Source organism: Oncorhynchus tshawytscha, linkage group LG14 (genome assembly GCF_018296145.1).
Source record: "Oncorhynchus tshawytscha isolate Ot180627B linkage group LG14, Otsh_v2.0, whole genome shotgun sequence".
Lineage (NCBI taxonomy): Eukaryota > Metazoa > Chordata > Actinopteri > Salmoniformes > Salmonidae > Oncorhynchus > Oncorhynchus tshawytscha.
In genome coordinates, this window is record NC_056442.1 from 13652756 (window position 1) to 13671530 (window position 18775).

The window sequence follows — 18775 nt, forward strand, 5'->3', positions numbered from 1 at the left end:
TGGGAGGAGGTGTTCTTATTCTCCATGGACTTTAGTGTCCCAGAACTTTTTGGAGTTTGTGTTGCAGGAAGCAAATTTCTTGTTGAAAAAGCTAGCCTTGGCTTTTCTATCTGCCTGTGTATATTGGTTTCTAGCTTCCCTGAAAAGTTTCATATCACGGGGGCTGTATGATGCTAATGCAGAACGCCATAGGATGTTTTTGTGTTGGTTAAGGGCAGTAAGGTCTGGAGAGAGCCAAGGGCTATATCTGTTCCTGGTTCTAAATTTCTTGAATGGGGCATGCTTATTTAAGATGGTGAGGAAGGCATTTTAAAAAAAAAACAGGGATCCTCTACTGACGGGATGAGATCAATATCCTTCCAGGATACCCCGGCCAGGTCGACTAGAAAGGCCTGCTCGCTGAAGTGTTTTAGAGAGCGTTTGACAGTGATGAGTGGAGGTCGTTTGACTGCTGACCCATTCTGGATGCAGGCAATGAGGCAGTGATCGCTGAGATCTTGGTTGTAAACAGCAGAGGTGTATTTAGAGGGCAAGTTGGTTAGGATGATATCTATGAGGATGCCTGTGTTTACAGCTTTGTGGTGGTACCTGGTAGGTTCATTGATAATTTGTGTGAGATTGAGGGCATCAAGCTTAGATTGTAGGATCCTGGGGTGTTAAGCATGCTCCAGTTTAGGTCGCCTAGCAGCACGAGCTCTGAAGGGCAATCAGTTCACATATGGTGTCCAGAGCACAGCTGGGGGCAGAGGGTGGTCTATAGCAGGCGGCAACGGTGAGAGACTTGTTTTTAGAGAGGTGGATTTTTAAAAGTAGAAGTTCAAATTGTTTGGGTAAAGACCTTGATAGCCTGCAGAGTTCTGTCCTACTATCTTTGCAGTAGATTGCAACACCGCCCCCTTTGGCCGTTCTATCTTGTCTGAAAATGTTGTAGTTAGGGATGAAAATTTCAGTCTTCCTAAGCCAGGATTCAGACATGGCTAGAACATCCGTGTTAGCAGAGTGTACTAAAGCAGTGAATAAAACAAACTTAGGGAGGAGGCTTCTAATGTTAACATGCATGAAACCAAGGCTATTACGGTTACAGAAGTCATCAAAAGAGAGCGCCTGGGAGTGGAGCTACGCACTGCAGAGCCTGGATTCACCTCTACATCACCAGAGGAGGAGTAGGATAAGGGTACGGCTAAAAGCTATGATAATTTGTCGTCTAGAATGTCTGGAACAGAGAGTAAAAGGGGGTTTCTGGGGGCGATAAAATAGCTTCAAGGTATAATGTACAGACAAAGGTATGGTAGGATGTGAATACAGTGGAGGTAAACCTAGGTATTGAGTGATGATGAGAGAGATATTGTCTCTAGAAACGTCATTGAAACCAGGTGATGTCATCGCATGTGTGGGGGTTGTGGAACTGAAAGGTTGGATAAGGTATAATGAGCAGGGCTAGAGACTCTACAGTGAAATAAGCCAATACACACTACCCAGAACAGCAATGGACAAGGCATATTGACATTAAGGAGAGGCATGCTTAGTCGAGTGATCATAAGGGTCCAGTGAGTAGTGAGGTTGTTTGGGGTCACGGCGATTCAGACAGCTAGCCGGGCCATCGGTAGCAAGCTAGCATAAGATGGAGGTCTGTTTTTAGCCACCTCGTGCGTTTCCGTCGGTAGATTAGTGGGGTTCCGTGTGGTAGAGGGGATCAATCCAATTGGCAAAATAGATATAGTGACACAAGAAAAATTGTCCGATAGACCTATTCAGATAGCAGCCAATAAGACGGCTAACGATTAGTGGGCCGCAGATGGGCGTTCAGGGAACTTCGCAACGGAGGGGCCAGTTGGATAACTCCCTCTGGCAGATAACATCGATAGTCTAGTCGTGAAGGCCCGGTGGGGCTCAGCATCGGCAGTAAAACGGGTCCGGATAGGTGATTGTAGCCCAGGAGTGGCTGATGGAACTCTTCAGCTGGCTAGCTCCGGAATAATTGATGTTTGCTCCGGGATCAGACGTAAGCCAATAGTCACACGGATAGCAGCTAGCTAGCTGCGAGATCCAGGTGTAAATGTCCAGAGCTTGCGGTTGAAATCCGGGGATATGGAGAGAGAAATAGGTCCGGTATGTTCTGGTCTGAGTCGTGTTGTAGAAAACTGCCGATAGATTTTCGAGCTAAAGGATAGCTGATGACCACAAACAGTGGTTAGCTGAATTCTAACGTTAGCCAGTAAACTGGTTAGCTTCTGGTTAGCTTCTGGTTAGCTTCTGGCTAGCTTCTGGTTAGCTTCTGGTTAGCTTCTGGTTAGCTTCTGGTTAGCTTCTGGTTAGCTTCTGGCTAACTTCTATTGTGGATTTCAGATTTGAGGTAAATAATATATACAGTGGGGCAAAAAAGGGTTAGGGTTAGGTCTTTTGGGTTAGGGTTAGGGTTGGAGTCTTTTGCAGACTCCATCAGGTTTTCTTCCAGAATGGTCCTGTATTTGGCTCCATCCATCTTCCCATCAATTTTAACCATCTTCCCTGTCCCTGCTGAAGAAAAGCAGGCCCAAGCCATGATGCTGCCACCACCATGTTTGACAGTGGGGATGGTGTGTTCAGGGTGATGAGCTGTGTTGCTTTTACGCCAAACATAACGTTTTGCATTGTTGCCAAGTTCAATTTTGGTTTCATCTGACCAGAGCACCTTCTTCCACATGTTTGGTGTGTCTCCCAGGTGGCTTGTGGCAAACTTTAAACAACACTTTTTATGGATATCTTTAAGAAATGGCTTTCTTCTTGCCACTCTTCCATAAAGGCCAGATTTGTGCAATATACGACTGATTGTTGTCCTATGGACAGAGTCTCCCACCTCAGCTGTAGATCTCTGCAGTTCATCCAGAGTGATCATGGGCCTCTTGGCTGCATCTCTGATCAGTCTTCTCCTTGTATGAGCTGAAACTTTAGAGGGACGGCCAGGTCTTGGTAGATTTGCAGTGGTCTGATACTCCTTCCATTTCAATATTATCGCTTGCACAGTGCTCCTTGGGATGTTTAAAGCTTGGGGAATCTTTTTGTATCCAAATCCGGCTTTAAACTTCTTCACAACAGTATCTCGGACCTGCCTGGTGTGTTACTTGTTCTTCATGATGCTCTCTGCGCTTTTAACGGACCTCTGAGACTATCACAGTGCAGGTGCATTTATACGAAGACTTGATTACACACAGGTGGACTGTATTTATCATCATTAGTCATTTAGGTCAACATTGGATCATTCAGAGATCCTCACTGAACTTCTGGAGAGAGTTTGCTGCACTGAAAGTAAAGGGGCTGAATAATTTTGCACGCCCAATTTTCAGTTTTTGATTTGTTAAAAAAGTTTGAAATATCCAATCAATGTCGTTCCACTTCATGATTGTGTCCCACTTGTTGTTGATTCTTCACAAAAAAATACAGTTTTATATCTTTATGTTTGAAGCCTGAAATGTGGCAAAAGGTCGCAAAGTTCAAGGGGGCCGAATACTTTCGCAAGGCACTGTGTATATATATATATATATATATATATATATATATATATATATATATATATATATATATATATATATATATATATATATATACTGGACAAGATGAGGACAAAGGACATCTGACTGCTATGCCATCTTGGGAGAAAAAAAAAGATCATGCGGATATGGATTGTTTATTATATGTTTTGAGTTCCTGTTTGAGACTCTGACCTCGTGCACATTTGAGCGTGTGTGCATCAGAAAACACTTCATAGCTTGGCGCATTGACTACCTTGACAGCCTGACATTGTGAGAGGCACTTCTTCACTGTAACACCTGACCTCTTTTCCATTAATACACAGTACGACATGCTACACGGGCTGATATTTGGAGGATGTGGCAGGAACATGTCTGGCAAGCCGTGTTGAGAGGGTCAGGCTCAGGATCTGACTGGTGGGTGTGTGTAGACAGTGAGAACTGGGTTAGGACCGCCAGCCACTGAAGCCAGTGCTGTGTGTGGGTCTGTATCTGTGTCTGGTTGGGTTCAAACCCGGGTCTCCTGCAAACGTGTCATCTCTCTGAGGTAAAGCCTAGGCTTCCGGTCTCATCCAAATTGCAAACAAAGTTACTCATCACACCAGCGTGGTTCATCGAACCACCTCTGTTACATGCACCACCGCCCTCTCACCAGCTTGTGAATAAGGACGGGTGCCTCAGTGCCATCACACCTCGTCTGCCACCCTGCTCAGGGCCACTCGCCAAGAACAGCACTGACATTTCCAAGCTTTCACTGCAGTTGGGTTTTAGTCAAATTGGTTTGGCAATTGTACAGTGAAATGTAAAGGCGTCGGTACTGGGTAACCGACACCACGCAGAGGTAGGCAAGAGAAAAGGCTTTTGAACAAGGAGTAGGCTAGATAGTCTTGCTTTTTGAATAAATTGCCCCACTACAAAGCAAGATTGCTATCTTAGGAGCCAGAAAGGACATTTGTATTCTGAATCATTTCCATGAGCTTTTGAATTTCCTTATCTCCTCTGGAAGTGAGATAAAACCTGCTCTGTGTTCCACCTGCATGACAGTATAATGGAAAACATTCTAGCATGTTTTTGAGGGCACTGCTGAATGTTTCTAGGCTTTTCCTGGAACAGGCTGCTAACAGATCCAGTTGGAAACAACTCATGGGGGTGCGTCCCAAATGGCACCCTTTTCTCTACATAGTGCACCACTGCGGGCCCAGGTCAAAAGTAGTGCACTATATAGGGTGACATTGGGGTTACGGCCCAGGAAGGCCTCTGCTTTGCATCAGTCCAGATTTAGCAAACCATTTGCAGTACAACATGCAATGTTTTCTTCCCCTGTCTAGCTCACTTTTTTAGAGCAAGTATTGGAGGTCTCCCCATAGACACTTATTCATATGGAGTGCGGATGAGGATCTAAATGTAAACAAACTGCGAGAGGTTGAGAAATGTGGCCACTTGCATAGCTCACAAAGGAGGATACTGTATCATGCCTCGAAAACATGTTCTGCAGTGCCCTGCCTGATCAAGGCCTGGATTGGATGGGATGGCTGGCTGGCTGGCTGGCTGGCTCCAGCAGCCAGGCCATGTGCGCCACTCAGTTTCACTCCTCTCCCTTTCTGTCTCTTTTTCTCTCCTCCGCTTGCTTGTGTTCGACTGTTTGAGCCGTACTGAACGAGGCAGCCGTATTCAGGGGGTCGGTAAACAGAGCGCTGCAACAGATATTTGGGTTTTGTTAGAACTAACAGTGGCTCTGTATACGTTCAGAGAGGATCAACATTAGACTCATCTGGGGCCCTACATTTGTACAGCATGTGTTGTTGTTGAGGCGGTCGCATCTGTTTCTACTCTGGTTCGTGGTGGTAGATTTGACTATTTTTCGTAATTCATCAATGCACTCTCCAACAACCCTAGTTTGGTCCCAGATCTTGTGCTCTCAGTTGACGTGACAATGACCATAGGAATTGGCAAGACCACACAAACAGATCTGGGACCTGGCTAGTCTAACCTCGGTTTAGTGATTGAGTCAGGTCTTAGAGAATGTGCTGATGTTTTTATTGACAGGAATCGTAATAGAGGATACACTTAAGATATCCCGCTACAGTCAGTAACAAGGCATGATTGTTTCATGCTGGCTGTACACACAGTAACATATTATCATGCAGCCTTGGGAAGGACCAATGTTTTCCTGCATGGATAATGCTATGCAAATATTGTAGCTGCAGTATGAGACATTTGACTACAGGCTAGTCATATTGGTGCTAGCTAGTGTTGCTGGGTGTAGGGTGAAGTTGCACTTAGATGCTGATCTTTTGTCAGTTTGGCATTTTCCCGCTAAAGGTTAAGGTTAGGATTGGGGGGAGGGAAGCTGATCCTTGATCTGTACCTAGGAGAGACTTTACCCCATAGAAGTACAAACAGTCATGTGTTCTCCATCACAGTTCTGATATTTTATGGTCTATATACTTTAAACCAGTTTATGGCCTGCCTTTGTGTGAAGGCACAAAGTCGCCGCCAGCAAAACACTAGAGCTGTATATGTAAAACCTCTCTTTTGCCTCTGTGCAAATCAGGTCGTTTATGGTGATGCTAGGGGAAAAGTAGTTTATGATGCTGATATTACAGAACAACCTTTGGAAACATAGGCCTAGGTTTAAATGAATGGGAGCGCGAATGGGTACACCTGTTCTTGCACATTGCACTCTGGCGTTTCCTCTATGTACAGATCTAGGATCAGCTTCTCCTCCCCCAATCCTAACCTTAACCATCAGGGCATAAAATGTACTTTTTGGTCCACCAGCCACTGTGGCAAAAAAAGTACACTAACAAAACATACAAAAATGGATTAGCATGCTTTGTAATGTTTCAAAAACAATAAATGTATTACTACTAAGACGTAACTAATATTGTGTGTATTGAAAATGTGTGTGTGTGTGATATATATATATATACATTCACACACACACAGTTGAAGTCGGAAGTTTACATACACCTCAGTTTTTCACAATTCCTGTTTTTCACAAATCCTCGTAAAAATTACCTGTCTTAGGTCGGTTAGGATCACCATTTTATTTTAAGAATGTGAAATGTCAGAATAATAGTATAGAGAATGGTTTCTTTCAGTTTTTATTTCTTTCATCACATTCTCAGAGGGTCAGAAGTTTACATTTCGGGTAGTTTCGGGTAGACTTCCACATCATCCCACAATAAGTTGGGTGAATTTTGGCCAATTCCTCCTGACAGAGCTGGTGTAACTGAGTCAGGTTTGTAGGCCTCCTTGCTCGCACACTCTTTTACAGTTCTGCCCACAAATGTTCTATAGTATTGAGGTCAGGGCTTGGTGATGGCCACTCCAATATTTTGACTTTGTTGTCCTTAAGCCTTTTTGCCACAACTTTGGAAGTATGCTTGGGGTCATTGTCCATTTGGAAGACCCATTTGCGACCAAGCTTTAACTTCCTGACTGATGTCTTGAGATGTTGCTTCAATATAGCCACATTATATACCTCCCTGTATTTTGTAAAGTGCACTAGTTATTCCTGCAGCAAAGCACCCCCACAACATGATGCTGCCACCCCTATGCTTCACAGTTGGGATGATGTTCTTCAGCTTGCAAGCCTCCCCATTTTCCTCCAAACATAACGATGGTCACTATAGCCAAACAGTTCTATTTTTGTTTCATCAGACTAGAGGACATTTCTCAAAAAAGTACAATCTTTGTCCCCATGTGCAGTTGCAAACCGTAGTCTGGCTTTTTTTAATGGCAGTTTTGGAGCACTGGCTTCTTCCTTGCTGAGCACCCTTTCAGGTTATGTCGATATAGGACTCGTTTTAACTGTGGATATAGATACTTTTGTACCTGTTTCCTGCAGCATCTTCACGAGGTCTTTTGCTGTTGTTCTGGGATTGATTTGCACTTTTCACACCAAAGTACGTTCATCTCTAGGAGATAGAACGTGTCTCCTTCCTGAGCAGTATGACGGCTGCGTGGTTCCATGGAGTTTATAATTGTGTACTATTGTTTGTACAGATGAACGTGATACCTTCAGGCGTTTGGAAATTGCTTCCAAGGATGAACCAGACTCATAGAGGTCTACAATGTTTTTTCTGAGGTCTTGGCTGGTTTCTTTAGAATTTCCCATGATGTCAAGCAAAGAGGCACTGAGTTTGAAGGTAGGCCTTGAAATACATACACCACCAATTGATTCAAATGATGTCAATTAGCCTATCAGAAGCTTCTAAAGCCGTGACATCATTTTCAATAATTTTCCAAGCTGTTTAAAGGCACAGTCAACTTAGTGTATGTAAACTTCTGACCCACTGGAATTGTGATACAGTGAATTATAAGTGAAATAATCTGTCTATAAACAATTGTTGGAAAAATGACTTGTCATGCATGAAGTAAATGTCCTAACCGACTTGCCAAAACTATAGTTTGTTAACAAGATTTGGGGATTTGGTTGAAAAATGAGTTTTAGTGACTCCAACCTAAGTGTATGTAAACCTCCGATTTCAACTGTATATATTTATTTATTTATTTATTGTTTTTTACCAAAATACACTTCATGACCAAAAGTATGTGGCCACCTGCTCATTGAACATCTCATTCCAAAATCATGGGCATTAATATGGAGTTGGTCCCCCTTTGCTGCTATAATAGCCTCCAGTCTTCTGGGAAGACATTCCACTAGATGTTGGAACATTGCTGCGGAGACACTAATGCCACAAGCATTAGTGAGGTTTGGCACTGATGTTGGGCAATTAGGCCTAGCTCGCAGTCGCCATTCCAATTAATCCCAAAGGTGTTCAATGGGGTTGAGGTCAGGGCTCTTTGCAGGCCAGTTAAGTTCTTCCACACTGATCTCGACAAACCATTTCTGTGTGGACCTTTATTTGTACACGGGGGCATTGTCATGTTGAAACAGGAAAGGGCCTTCCCCAAACTGTTCCACAAAGTTCAATGCACTGAATTGTCTGGAATGTCATTGTATGTTGTAGTGTTAAGATTTCCCTTCACTGGAACTAAGGGGCCTAGCCCGAACCATGAAAAAACAGCCCAGACCATTATTCCTACTCCACCAAACGTTACAGTAGGCACTATGCATTCGGGAAGGTAGGGTTCTCCTGGCATTCACCAAACCCAGATTCTGCCAGATGGTGAAGCGTGATTCATCACTCCAGAGAATGGCGTTTCCACTGCTCCAATGGCGGCGAGCTTTACACCACTCCAGCCGACACTTGGCATTGCGCATGGTGATCTTAGGTTTGCCTTGTGTGGGGCTGCTCATGAAGCTCCCAACGAACAGTCAGCAACGGGTGTGGCAGAAATAGCTGAATCCACTACTTTTGTGTATATATAGTGTATCACAGAGGAGACAAACATGTCCACCTGCACTTTTAAGGTTACCGTTGTAGTGCAGACTTAAGTCCTGTTTGTGCCTTTTGAGATTGATTCTGACTAGTAGAAGCGTTTTCTTCTCTTTCCTAGTAGTTGACACTCCAACATGGAAAAACAACCTAGTTTATGAACAAAACAATGTAAATAGCCAAGAAACCCAAGGACAAAGTCTCACTTCAGCAGACTTTAGTTTCAAGTAAATTAGACAGACTTTTATGGCTGGGCGCAGTGCTTCAAAAAATGTATATTTCACTCAACACACCAGCCAGGCGATGTTGTAGTGCAAAGTAGAGTAAGCTATATAGGATACGTAGTTCTTTGACTTTGTGTGATTAATTTACCAGCTATGAAACGACAAGGCAGAAATACTTTGAAAACAGCTACTGCAGCATTTATTTGACTATAAATGTGATAATTCTTGACTATTTGCTCGCCCTGACCACCCGTCAATGCCAAAATCTACCCGCAGGTGGATGGTGTTAATTTTAGGCCCTGTTAACCATTAGTGGAAGAAATGCAGCATCTAGGGGCAACTTTAACCCACACAGCACATTGAAGCCCTTTGAATGAGGAATGAACATTTAAAATCACATTTTATTTGTCACATACGCTGAATACAACCGGTTACAACACCTTACCGTGAAATGCTTACTTACAATCTCTTAACCAACAATGCAGTTCAAGAAATATAGTTAAGAAAAAAGTAAAAGATAAAATAAAAAGTAACACAATAAAATAACAAGGATATATACTGGGGGTGCCGGTACAGAGTCAATGTTATTCAAATGCTATTCAAAGCCCAGTCCCTGACTACCTGAATTCTCAGAAATGTTACCCTCACGATGGTTTCTTCCCTCCGTTGCGGCTTTGTCTCATTAGTAAATATTACATAGCTCTTCTTAATTAATTTGGATCCGGGGAACGTTAGTCATGCTTGGGAGATGATGAAATGATAAATCAAGGCTTTTGGCTGCCACAGGCACTCTGGGAACTGTTGTTATTTACGCTGCTGTGAGACTGAAGTTCTGGTCCTGGTTTCCCAAAATTATCTTAAGCCTAAGTTAATCATTAGAACCATTGAGCTCAAGGCTAAGTTCATCGTTAGAACCATTGAGGTCACTGAACTTAGCCTTAAGATGCTTTTAGGAAAACAAGCCCTGGTGAGAGCCTGTAGCCGAGAACGAACACACACACACACACGGACACACACACACACACACGGACACACACCACACACACACTAGAACAGGCATGTTGTTATGTTCTTACACTGTTGTGAAGTCCTGTAGAGAATAAAGACTGTTCTGGATGACTTCTCTAGACTAGAGTCAATCAACAGCAGCCACGCTGGCAGTTTCGCTCCAGGTTTGTCTGTGTGTATATTTTTCCTCCCTGGAAAATCACCCCTGATTATGGCCATCATCCAGCTTCTCCGCTTCCACAACATCCCCTCAAAGTCCACACAGCCTTATTTTTGTGGAATTCCACTTTTTTTCCTCCTCACCCCTAGACCTAACTCTTACCTTAAACCCCCAAAACCCTAACCTTAACCCCAAAAACCTAAACCTAAACATTTAAATATAATTTGACCAAATTCAACAACAAAAAGTCCTACCTTGTCAAGGCATTATGTGAATTTTTAGGAGATTGGTGTCCTGATAATGTAGGAAAACAAGTGTGTACACTCTCTCTCTCACACACACACACACACACACACACACACACACACACACACACACACACACACACACACAGCCCCTCTCCTCCTGTCACCCCACTGAGAGCCTATAGCTGTTCTGTGGCTGAGAGGGCACTCTCCATTAGCTGCCTCTTGCTTAATTGATGAGGTGTTCAAAAATGTCTTTGCTCGTCACTCGCAGGGAAAAGTACACCCAAAGTTGGCCGAAGAGCTGTGGTCTTGATGGAACAGAAGCGGTGAGAGATGCAAAGCGCGGAAAATATATTTTTTATATCTTGCCATTATGGATTTGGACCATGGTTGAGTCTGAAATTGCACCATATTTCCTTTATAGTGCACTACTTTTGACCAGGGCCCTTAGGGCTCTGGTCATAAGTAGTGCACTATATAGTGAATAGGGCACCCCATGTATCTCTCCCACTCTGTAACGGCACCTTTCATTGTTGAGTGGATTCCATGATGCTTCTTCCTTACGTAATGCGTCCAGAAAGCTAAAATGTCGGAAGGTGGTTGATGATGAGCGCAGGACTGTGAGGAAATGATTGAGATTGAAGGGGGGCTGAGGAAGAGGAGGGGTGTAACTTGAGCCTGATGTATTTAGTCCAAAGTCCATTTCGGGTTAACCCAAGCTAAACCTGGGTTTAGCTTTATGATCAACTCAGAGAACCACAATGACAATGGAGAGAAAATGCCTCCTTCCTCTTTCTACCTTGGATATACAGCACTACTACTGCTAGTAGCTGCCTTCCTTTCTGATTTAGGCTTGTAAAATTACAGAATTGTATTTTGTGATTGTCTGGATCTGATATCATCTGTTAATAGTTCCATCTGGATTTCGAGCAAGGGTATAATGGAATGAATTTTTGCAACTCCAACTTTGATCGGATGACATTTTGTACTGGCAAACCATAGAACTCCTCCTCAAAGATCTCCAGTGGTACTGTGTCATTGAGTAGCACCCTCATGTTTCCTTCATTCAGTGGAAGTGGTCTTATGCAATGCTGCTAAATGTGTCATCTCTCCACCATCACCTCCTTAGTTCTCTCTACCTGTCAAGTAGAGGTTTGGTTAGGCTCTCGGAGGGCTTATTGGCACGCATTATCAGAAGATTGCAGACGACACAACAGTGGTAGGCCTGATCACCGACAACGACGAGACAGCCTATAGGGAGGAGGTCAGAGACCTGGCCGGGTGGCACCAGAATAACAACCTATCCCTCAACATAACCAATACTAAGGAGATGATTGTGGACTACAGTAAAAGGAGGACCGAGCACGCCCCCATTCTCATCGACGGGGCTGTAGTGGAGCAGGGTTGAGAGCTTCAAGTTCCTTGGTGTCCGCATCACCAACAAACTAGAATGGTCCAAACACACCAAGACAGTTGTAAAGCGGGCACGACAAAGCCTATTTCCCCCCCAGGAGTCTGAAAAGATTTGGCATGGGTCCTCAGATCCTCAAAAGGTTCTACAGCTGCCTGGAAAGGCAATTGCTCAGCCTCCGACCGCAAGGCACTACAGAGGGTAGTGCATACGGCCCAGTACTTCACTGGGGCTAAGCTGCCTACACCAGGTGGTGTCAGAGGAAGGCCCTAACAATTGTCAAAGACCCCAGCCACCCCAGTCATAGACTGTTCTCTCTACTACCGCATTGCAAGCGGTACCGCAGTGCCAAGTCTAGGACAAAAAGGCTTCTCAACAGTTTTTACCCCCAAGCCATAAGAATCCTGAACAGGTAATCAAATGGCTACCCGGACTATTTGCATTGTCTGCCCCCCCCCCAAACCCTCTTTTACGCTGCATGTTCCACAGAGTACTATTATGCAGGCGTTGCAGTTGCCGTGACCACAGTGCAGCATGTCAATCTAAATCCTAAACACCGTTGTGTGGTTCATCAGACTAAAGATGCTCATCGGGCTTAAAGATGCTCTGAAGAAGGCACAGCATGTGGAGAGCTCTCTTGTTAGGTTTAAATACCACCTTTCTGACATTTGATTATAATGCGGCTATATTTAGCCTGCCACTTGGCGACAGGCAGCTCTTTCTGCTTGATTAAAGCAGCAGCGACTTAAGAAGCCATGTTTTGGCTCTGACACTCTGGCTGGTGAGATCTCAGCCAGTCTCAGCTCATATCAGCTGGTCTCATCTCGTCTTGTCCAGAGGAGGAGGGAGACGTGTGTGTTTGTGTGGACACAGGCTGATGGGCTCAGCATGAGGTCTGCTACTCTCCCCTTCGTCCAGTGCGAGGCCTTTGTTCGAAAGGCTATGATAGGAAATAGTTCAATAATAATCTGTCTGCCTCCCCCTATTGTTCTCCTGCTCCTGTTGCCCCGGGAAACCATGGCTAAACCAGAGGCCCTTTCGTCTTAGGCTAGCCGTCTCATGACCACATGACCGTTGTCCATATCTGCATTTATTTCACCTTTGTTTTAACAGGGAGTCATATTAATACCCTGGTCTCTTTTACAAATTAGCACTACAGAAATACACGCATCAAATACGAAATGCAATCAATAAATGGGTGCATGCAAAAATGCATAGCCTGCAATGTCACACACACTGGCTCAGGTGTTGCATTGTGCATGTTGGATTCCATTGCAGTTAGACTGCGCAGAATCACTGCTCGGGCTTACTCATTATGTAATGATTGATTCAGCGCCTCCTTCAAACTGATCCCCTCAAACACGCTGTGATTGACTGTCTCATCTCGTTCAAAGGCTTCTTTTAGCAGATTATGACTGAAACAGGAGAGAGCAGCCTCAAAGGCATCTTTAGGTGCTTGGACCCGCTGGAAATTTGGTTATTATTGGTGTAGGTTGAAGTATCCGCTAGATGCTGATCTCGGGTCAGTTTGGCATTTACAGTCTTAACTTTTGTCTTTCTTTTAAAAAAAAATCTTGTTTATTTCAATTAAACATTAAAACATTCTCGTGTTTAATGTTAAGTTTGAGGAAGCTCATCCTAGATCTGTACCTAGGTGGAACTTCACCCCGGAGCGTTCTCATTTGTCTATTCTCATTTGTCTATTTGTCTATCACCATTGTTTACTGCATCCACCCCTATGCTGTGTATTATATATTGTGTACTCATTGGGGAGTATGAAAACAACAAGGTTCTTAAAATAGACGAGAGGGCAGCGTCGCAGCATGAGCTCTTTACATCAAGGGTTATTAAGCCAAAGCGCTGTGTGCATTAAACACATTTTAATCTGTGATTTTTTTTTTTCCTGGAGTAGAGATAACATACTCTGTTATCAGCCTGAGATCCCCTCAGTAACAGATACACACAAACACACTCCTGACGTGGTCGTATAGAATAGCTTTTGCGTGCAGCGATCACATGACATTCTGTTCATTAGAATTCTGATACATTTTCTTCTCTCTCACTGAAATCTCTTTTGTTTCTTAGTGATTGCTACTCTGTGCAAAAGGAATAATTCTCTTTGGTCTATGCGCTGTAGAGTTTTAGTCTAATCTTTAGCCCAAACACTGCGGGTCTCGTCAGAACTCAGAGTTTGGGGAGAGCCGGTCCTGAAGGTTTAATAATGAATCCGGGACTGCTCAATTGCTATAGAACAAAGGGATGTATTGTGTAATGTTTGGCTCTGTACAAGCCTTTTGGATGCAAGATTTTGTCACTCTGTCTGCGTCTTTGTTATTGGCAAGCTCCCCATGGGTCGCAAATGGTAAAAAGCCTGCCTCTTGTTTTCTCTCCATTCTGTGCCGATGCTTTGCTTCTTACTTCAGAACAAATGATCACAGAACAGGTAGTGACTGTTATGAGATTTTTAACAGGAACCTTGGGATTTTTGTCCAAAACACGTAGTCTGCAAAGGTTCTCTTATTGATATCGAATTTGTTTAAATGTCAGTGCTGATACCAGTAATCCACTCGTGGCCAAGCCACAGACCCAATGGCAATATCCTCTTGTCAGTCCAAGCTAAGTTTTTCTCGGACTGTGAGAGAGTATCAGCCTTGAATTGATGACGGGGCAATTTGGTCCACCTCTCAGACAGGCCAGTCATTAAAGAGATACTTCTGGATTTTGGCAATGAGCCCCTAGATGCTAGTAGATACCCATAGACTTCCTTATCATTGTGCTATTGCTAGTTAGCATTGTCTCGAGAAACTGCCTCGAACTTCCTTCATACTGGACACAGATGGTATCCACAAGTTCATCTGTCTCTGTCTCCCAAAGTATCCCTTCAAAGTTACCTTCACACCGGCTGTCTCGTCTGGCCTCGTCTCTCTCCTCTCTCTTCTCTCCAATCCTCCGTCCATGACGATGGGCATGATGGCAGCCTTTCAGACAGCCCCCTGAGAAAATAGAGCCCTGTCTGAGCCTCATCACCACCTCTGTCATGTAACAGCCATTTCTTAATGGGACACCTTCTCCCAACCTTGGTGTCTTCATTCTCACAGGAATACGAGGATAACATTTGTTGTTTTTGTGAAATCTAGAGAAACAAACAGTTAAAAGGGGCAACCCTATTTCCTACATATGGAATAGCACCCAATCATTTTTGGACAAAAAACGATTGAAACAAGTCATCTTTTATTTATGGGAGATGCCATCACATTTTATTTTTTTGCAGTGTGACTGTTCCCAGCACCCCATTCCATTGAAGCCTCTTAGTAGCCCTGGCATATCTAAACTCCACACGTCTGTTGTCGGTGTGAGGCGAGCTTATCTGAACCTGCGTCAGGTATGGAAATCACACCACCGTATGCTCGGCCAGGGGAACAGAATAGCCTCTGTGGCATCGTGTATCTATTGCGGATGGATGGATGGATGGTACCATGTGGTCACACAAGTTACGCTACCTGTGCTCATGCTATTTGGGGAGGGCACACATCACATGCGTACATATGTTGTTTCAATTCTGGGCCATGTTCAGTCTCTTCAAAATACCATCACTTCCCTGAGGATACATGGAATTACAGACCCAGCGAAGTCATTGGTTGTTCGGAGCTTTTTGATGTGTCACACGCATACATGCCTGAGGCAGTGTGTATGTGCACAGGAGTGTGGTTCATTCATGCGTGTGTATTGATCTCTCCGTGTCGTCTTTTTTTCTGTCAGTTCCACACCTGCACGGTTTGCTCCCAACGCTGGTGCCTGACCTTATTGATCTCTCCTCTCTTTTTATCACCTCTCTCTCCTCTCTCCTCTTTTTCGCTCCTCTCTCTCTCTCTTTCCGCAGATCTGCTGAACGGCGCTCAGGAGAAATGTGAGCTTCCCCCCATGGACGGCTTCCCTCACTGTGAGGGCAAAGTCAAGGTGAGCGAGACGCACGCACGCACACACCCACGCGCCCAATCAAACATGCGCCCAATCAAACACGCACCCAATCAAACACACACACACGCACCCAAGAAAACACGCAAACACAAACACACACACACACACACACACACTCACACACACACACACACACACATAGCAACCACCAGCAGCAGCAGTAATCACAGGCCTACAGCTCCAGGCCGGAGTCTGCCCGGAGCAGATACTGTCATATCATAAAGGCCATCTGCTCTGCGGGCTGCTCCCAAGCCTCTACTGGCGCTGGCACCAAGGAAAGGCAGGCATGGCTAGCCGATCACCATTTAAAAGAGCCAAAACCAGGCTCAAACAGGCTCCATAGCGGAAACAGATGAGTTGTTTTGTCCTATTTAGCCTCTGTTTGTCTCAAATGTCTATCTCCTTTCTCTTTTTTATGGGATTATTTCAACCACATTACATCTCAAGTGTTTTATTGAGGTTAAATCAGAATGCAGCTTTTCAATGTATTCTGTTCCGCGTGGCCTAAATGTTTCTGCTGATAAAACTGTCGGCTAGTAAAATAACTTTTATAACAGTTTATTTTATTCCTCGGGTGCTTTTATGGGGTATGGTGGAAATCCCAGCTGTCACAGTGCTATATAATACTGTACATGGTACAAACTTCCTACTGGCAACCTTTTCCGTCCTGTTATTGTGCTCTGATGGATAATAATTATTTGAAAAATCTTTCACAAGGTTTTTAAGCAGGAACAAAAGACAAATTGAAGACTTCTTGCTCCTCCCGATTGCAATATACTTCGGAATTCATAAACCCCTGTAGAATACCTTTAAGTCAATTAGCTGCAAATGATGTTTTCAGCTGCCGGGCGTGACACCTTCCAGGGGATTTACTTGGGTGGCTGTCAATCTCAGTGGAATTAGTTAGGGCAGTCTCATATAAACCTACACCCACTCTGCATAGCCTAGTCATTCAAAAACAATGGGATGGAAATCCGATTTATAAAATCAGATGGGAATTGCAGCGATGGAAAGAGGTAGGCTACTTCCCATATGGCAGCCTATTTCCTATGTAGGGCCCATAATGAATAGGGTGTCATTTGAGACTCAGCCTTAATGTGTCAGTGTTTGAGTGGAACACCATTATTACTAACCCAGAATGTGTAAGTGATTGCCATATTCCCCCGTAGCCTTGGCCAAGTCGTAGCCCCACTCTGCTCCTTCACTCTGCTCCTTCACTCTGCTCCTTCACTCTGCTCCTTCACTGGGCTTCAGCAGACTGTTTTGCACATCTCCATCTGTGAACATCTGAAAACACTGTATTTTGCGGTTGAGTTTCGAAAAAAACATCAGCCCATTTAACAAAAACACTTTTTCACTTTCAATGCTGTTGACACTTTGCCCAGTCACATTTTTGTCACTGTTTCTTTGCTTATATTGCCTGGTTCTTTTTCTTGGATTGATGAGTCCTCACACACACACACACACACACACAGACATGGGATGGGAGGACTGGCCAAGATGTGGATTGATAGGCTATACTGGTATCTATTGTGTTCAGTCCTGATCAAGTCTCTCCTCCTCTTCCTCAGTGGATGAAGGACATGTGGCGGTCGGACTCATGCTACACTAACTACGGCGTGGACGGCTCCACCTGCTCCTTCTTCATATATCTCAGCGAGGTGAGTGTGTGTCCGTGTGTGTCCGTGTGTGTGTGTGTGTCTGTGTGTGTCCTTGGTTGTCCACTTATGTTTGTTATGGTATGATCTACTTGTTGACATTCAGTGTTAACAGCCTGGGGGATGTGGAACTCCCCAGCTCTTTACGTATTCATCCATTGCATCTCCACACGCCCTTGACGACTGAACTATTTACTTGTGAATTATCCTACAGCGTTGCATTTTTTTCTAGGCGTTAATATGGAAACATGTACTGTAGCTATCTGATGACCTTAGCGAGTAGGGTACGCACATGCAAACACTACACTTGAGATGTAAAGCCCATTTATACCGTAGCATTCACAAATAAGGTTTGTCCTCTGGTGGTCAATGAGAAGCTCATTGCTAAGTAGCAATGACCCAACTGTAGTTTGTTTTAATCAAACTCAAGTCCCTGACTCTTTATGCTGATTATTCTCTGTCAGATATGGGAGCTGGTCAGATATGGGAGCTTCTAAATGTTGTATCGGTTGAGAGCAGTGCTTGGGGGAAGAACCATGCAATGTACTTTTACTCTACTGAAAAAAACCTGTTTGGAAAGACATGCACCAGATTCATTAAAGGAAAACTCTACCCCAAATCTATATTCTGGTATTTGTTTCATTAGTCCATTGTTGACATAGTCCCAAAATGTTTTGCATGTCAGCAATCAAGATGTATACCTTTCATAAAAAGCCAGTATGATGCATTTTGCATCATGATGCAACACTCAGCATCATATGACACGAAATGCATAACACCGGCTGTATTTCTGTATTTTTTTAAAGTTTATATATCTTGAGAACTTGATTGCTGACATATAAAACATTTTGGGACTGTGTGTGTGTGTGTGTGTGTGCGTGTGTGGAATTTTCCTTTAACCTCTAGTGACTCCCCATCCCGCATGAGGGAGCGTAATCATCGACTGACACTAATTAGCATAACGCAACAGACATAAATATTCCTAGAAAATATTCCTATTCATGAAAATCACAAGTGAATTATATTGAGACACAGCTTAGCCTTTTGTTAATTTTGTTAATCACCCTGTCATCTCAGATTTTCAAAATATGCTTTACAGCCAAAGCTGGACAAGCATTTGTGTAAGTTTATCGATAGCCTAGCATAGCATTTTGTCCAGCTAGCAGCAGGTAACTTGGTCACGGAAATCAGAAAAGCAATCAAATTAACTTGTTTATCTTTGATGAGCTTCGGA

At 43.9% G+C, this 18775-nt stretch overlaps 1 protein-coding gene across 1 annotated transcript in view; it reads left to right on the plus strand.

Moving 5' to 3' along the window:
• Positions 1-18775, plus strand: part of LOC112253925 (alpha-1,6-mannosylglycoprotein 6-beta-N-acetylglucosaminyltransferase A) — a 115969-nt gene that overhangs the window by 32301 nt on the left and 64893 nt on the right. The window contains exons 4-5 of the mRNA XM_024426034.2: positions 15786-15862; positions 17455-17544. Of these exons, the coding sequence (XP_024281802.1) occupies positions 15786-15862; positions 17455-17544 (167 nt within the window). The remainder of the gene's footprint in view (positions 1-15785; positions 15863-17454; positions 17545-18775) is intronic.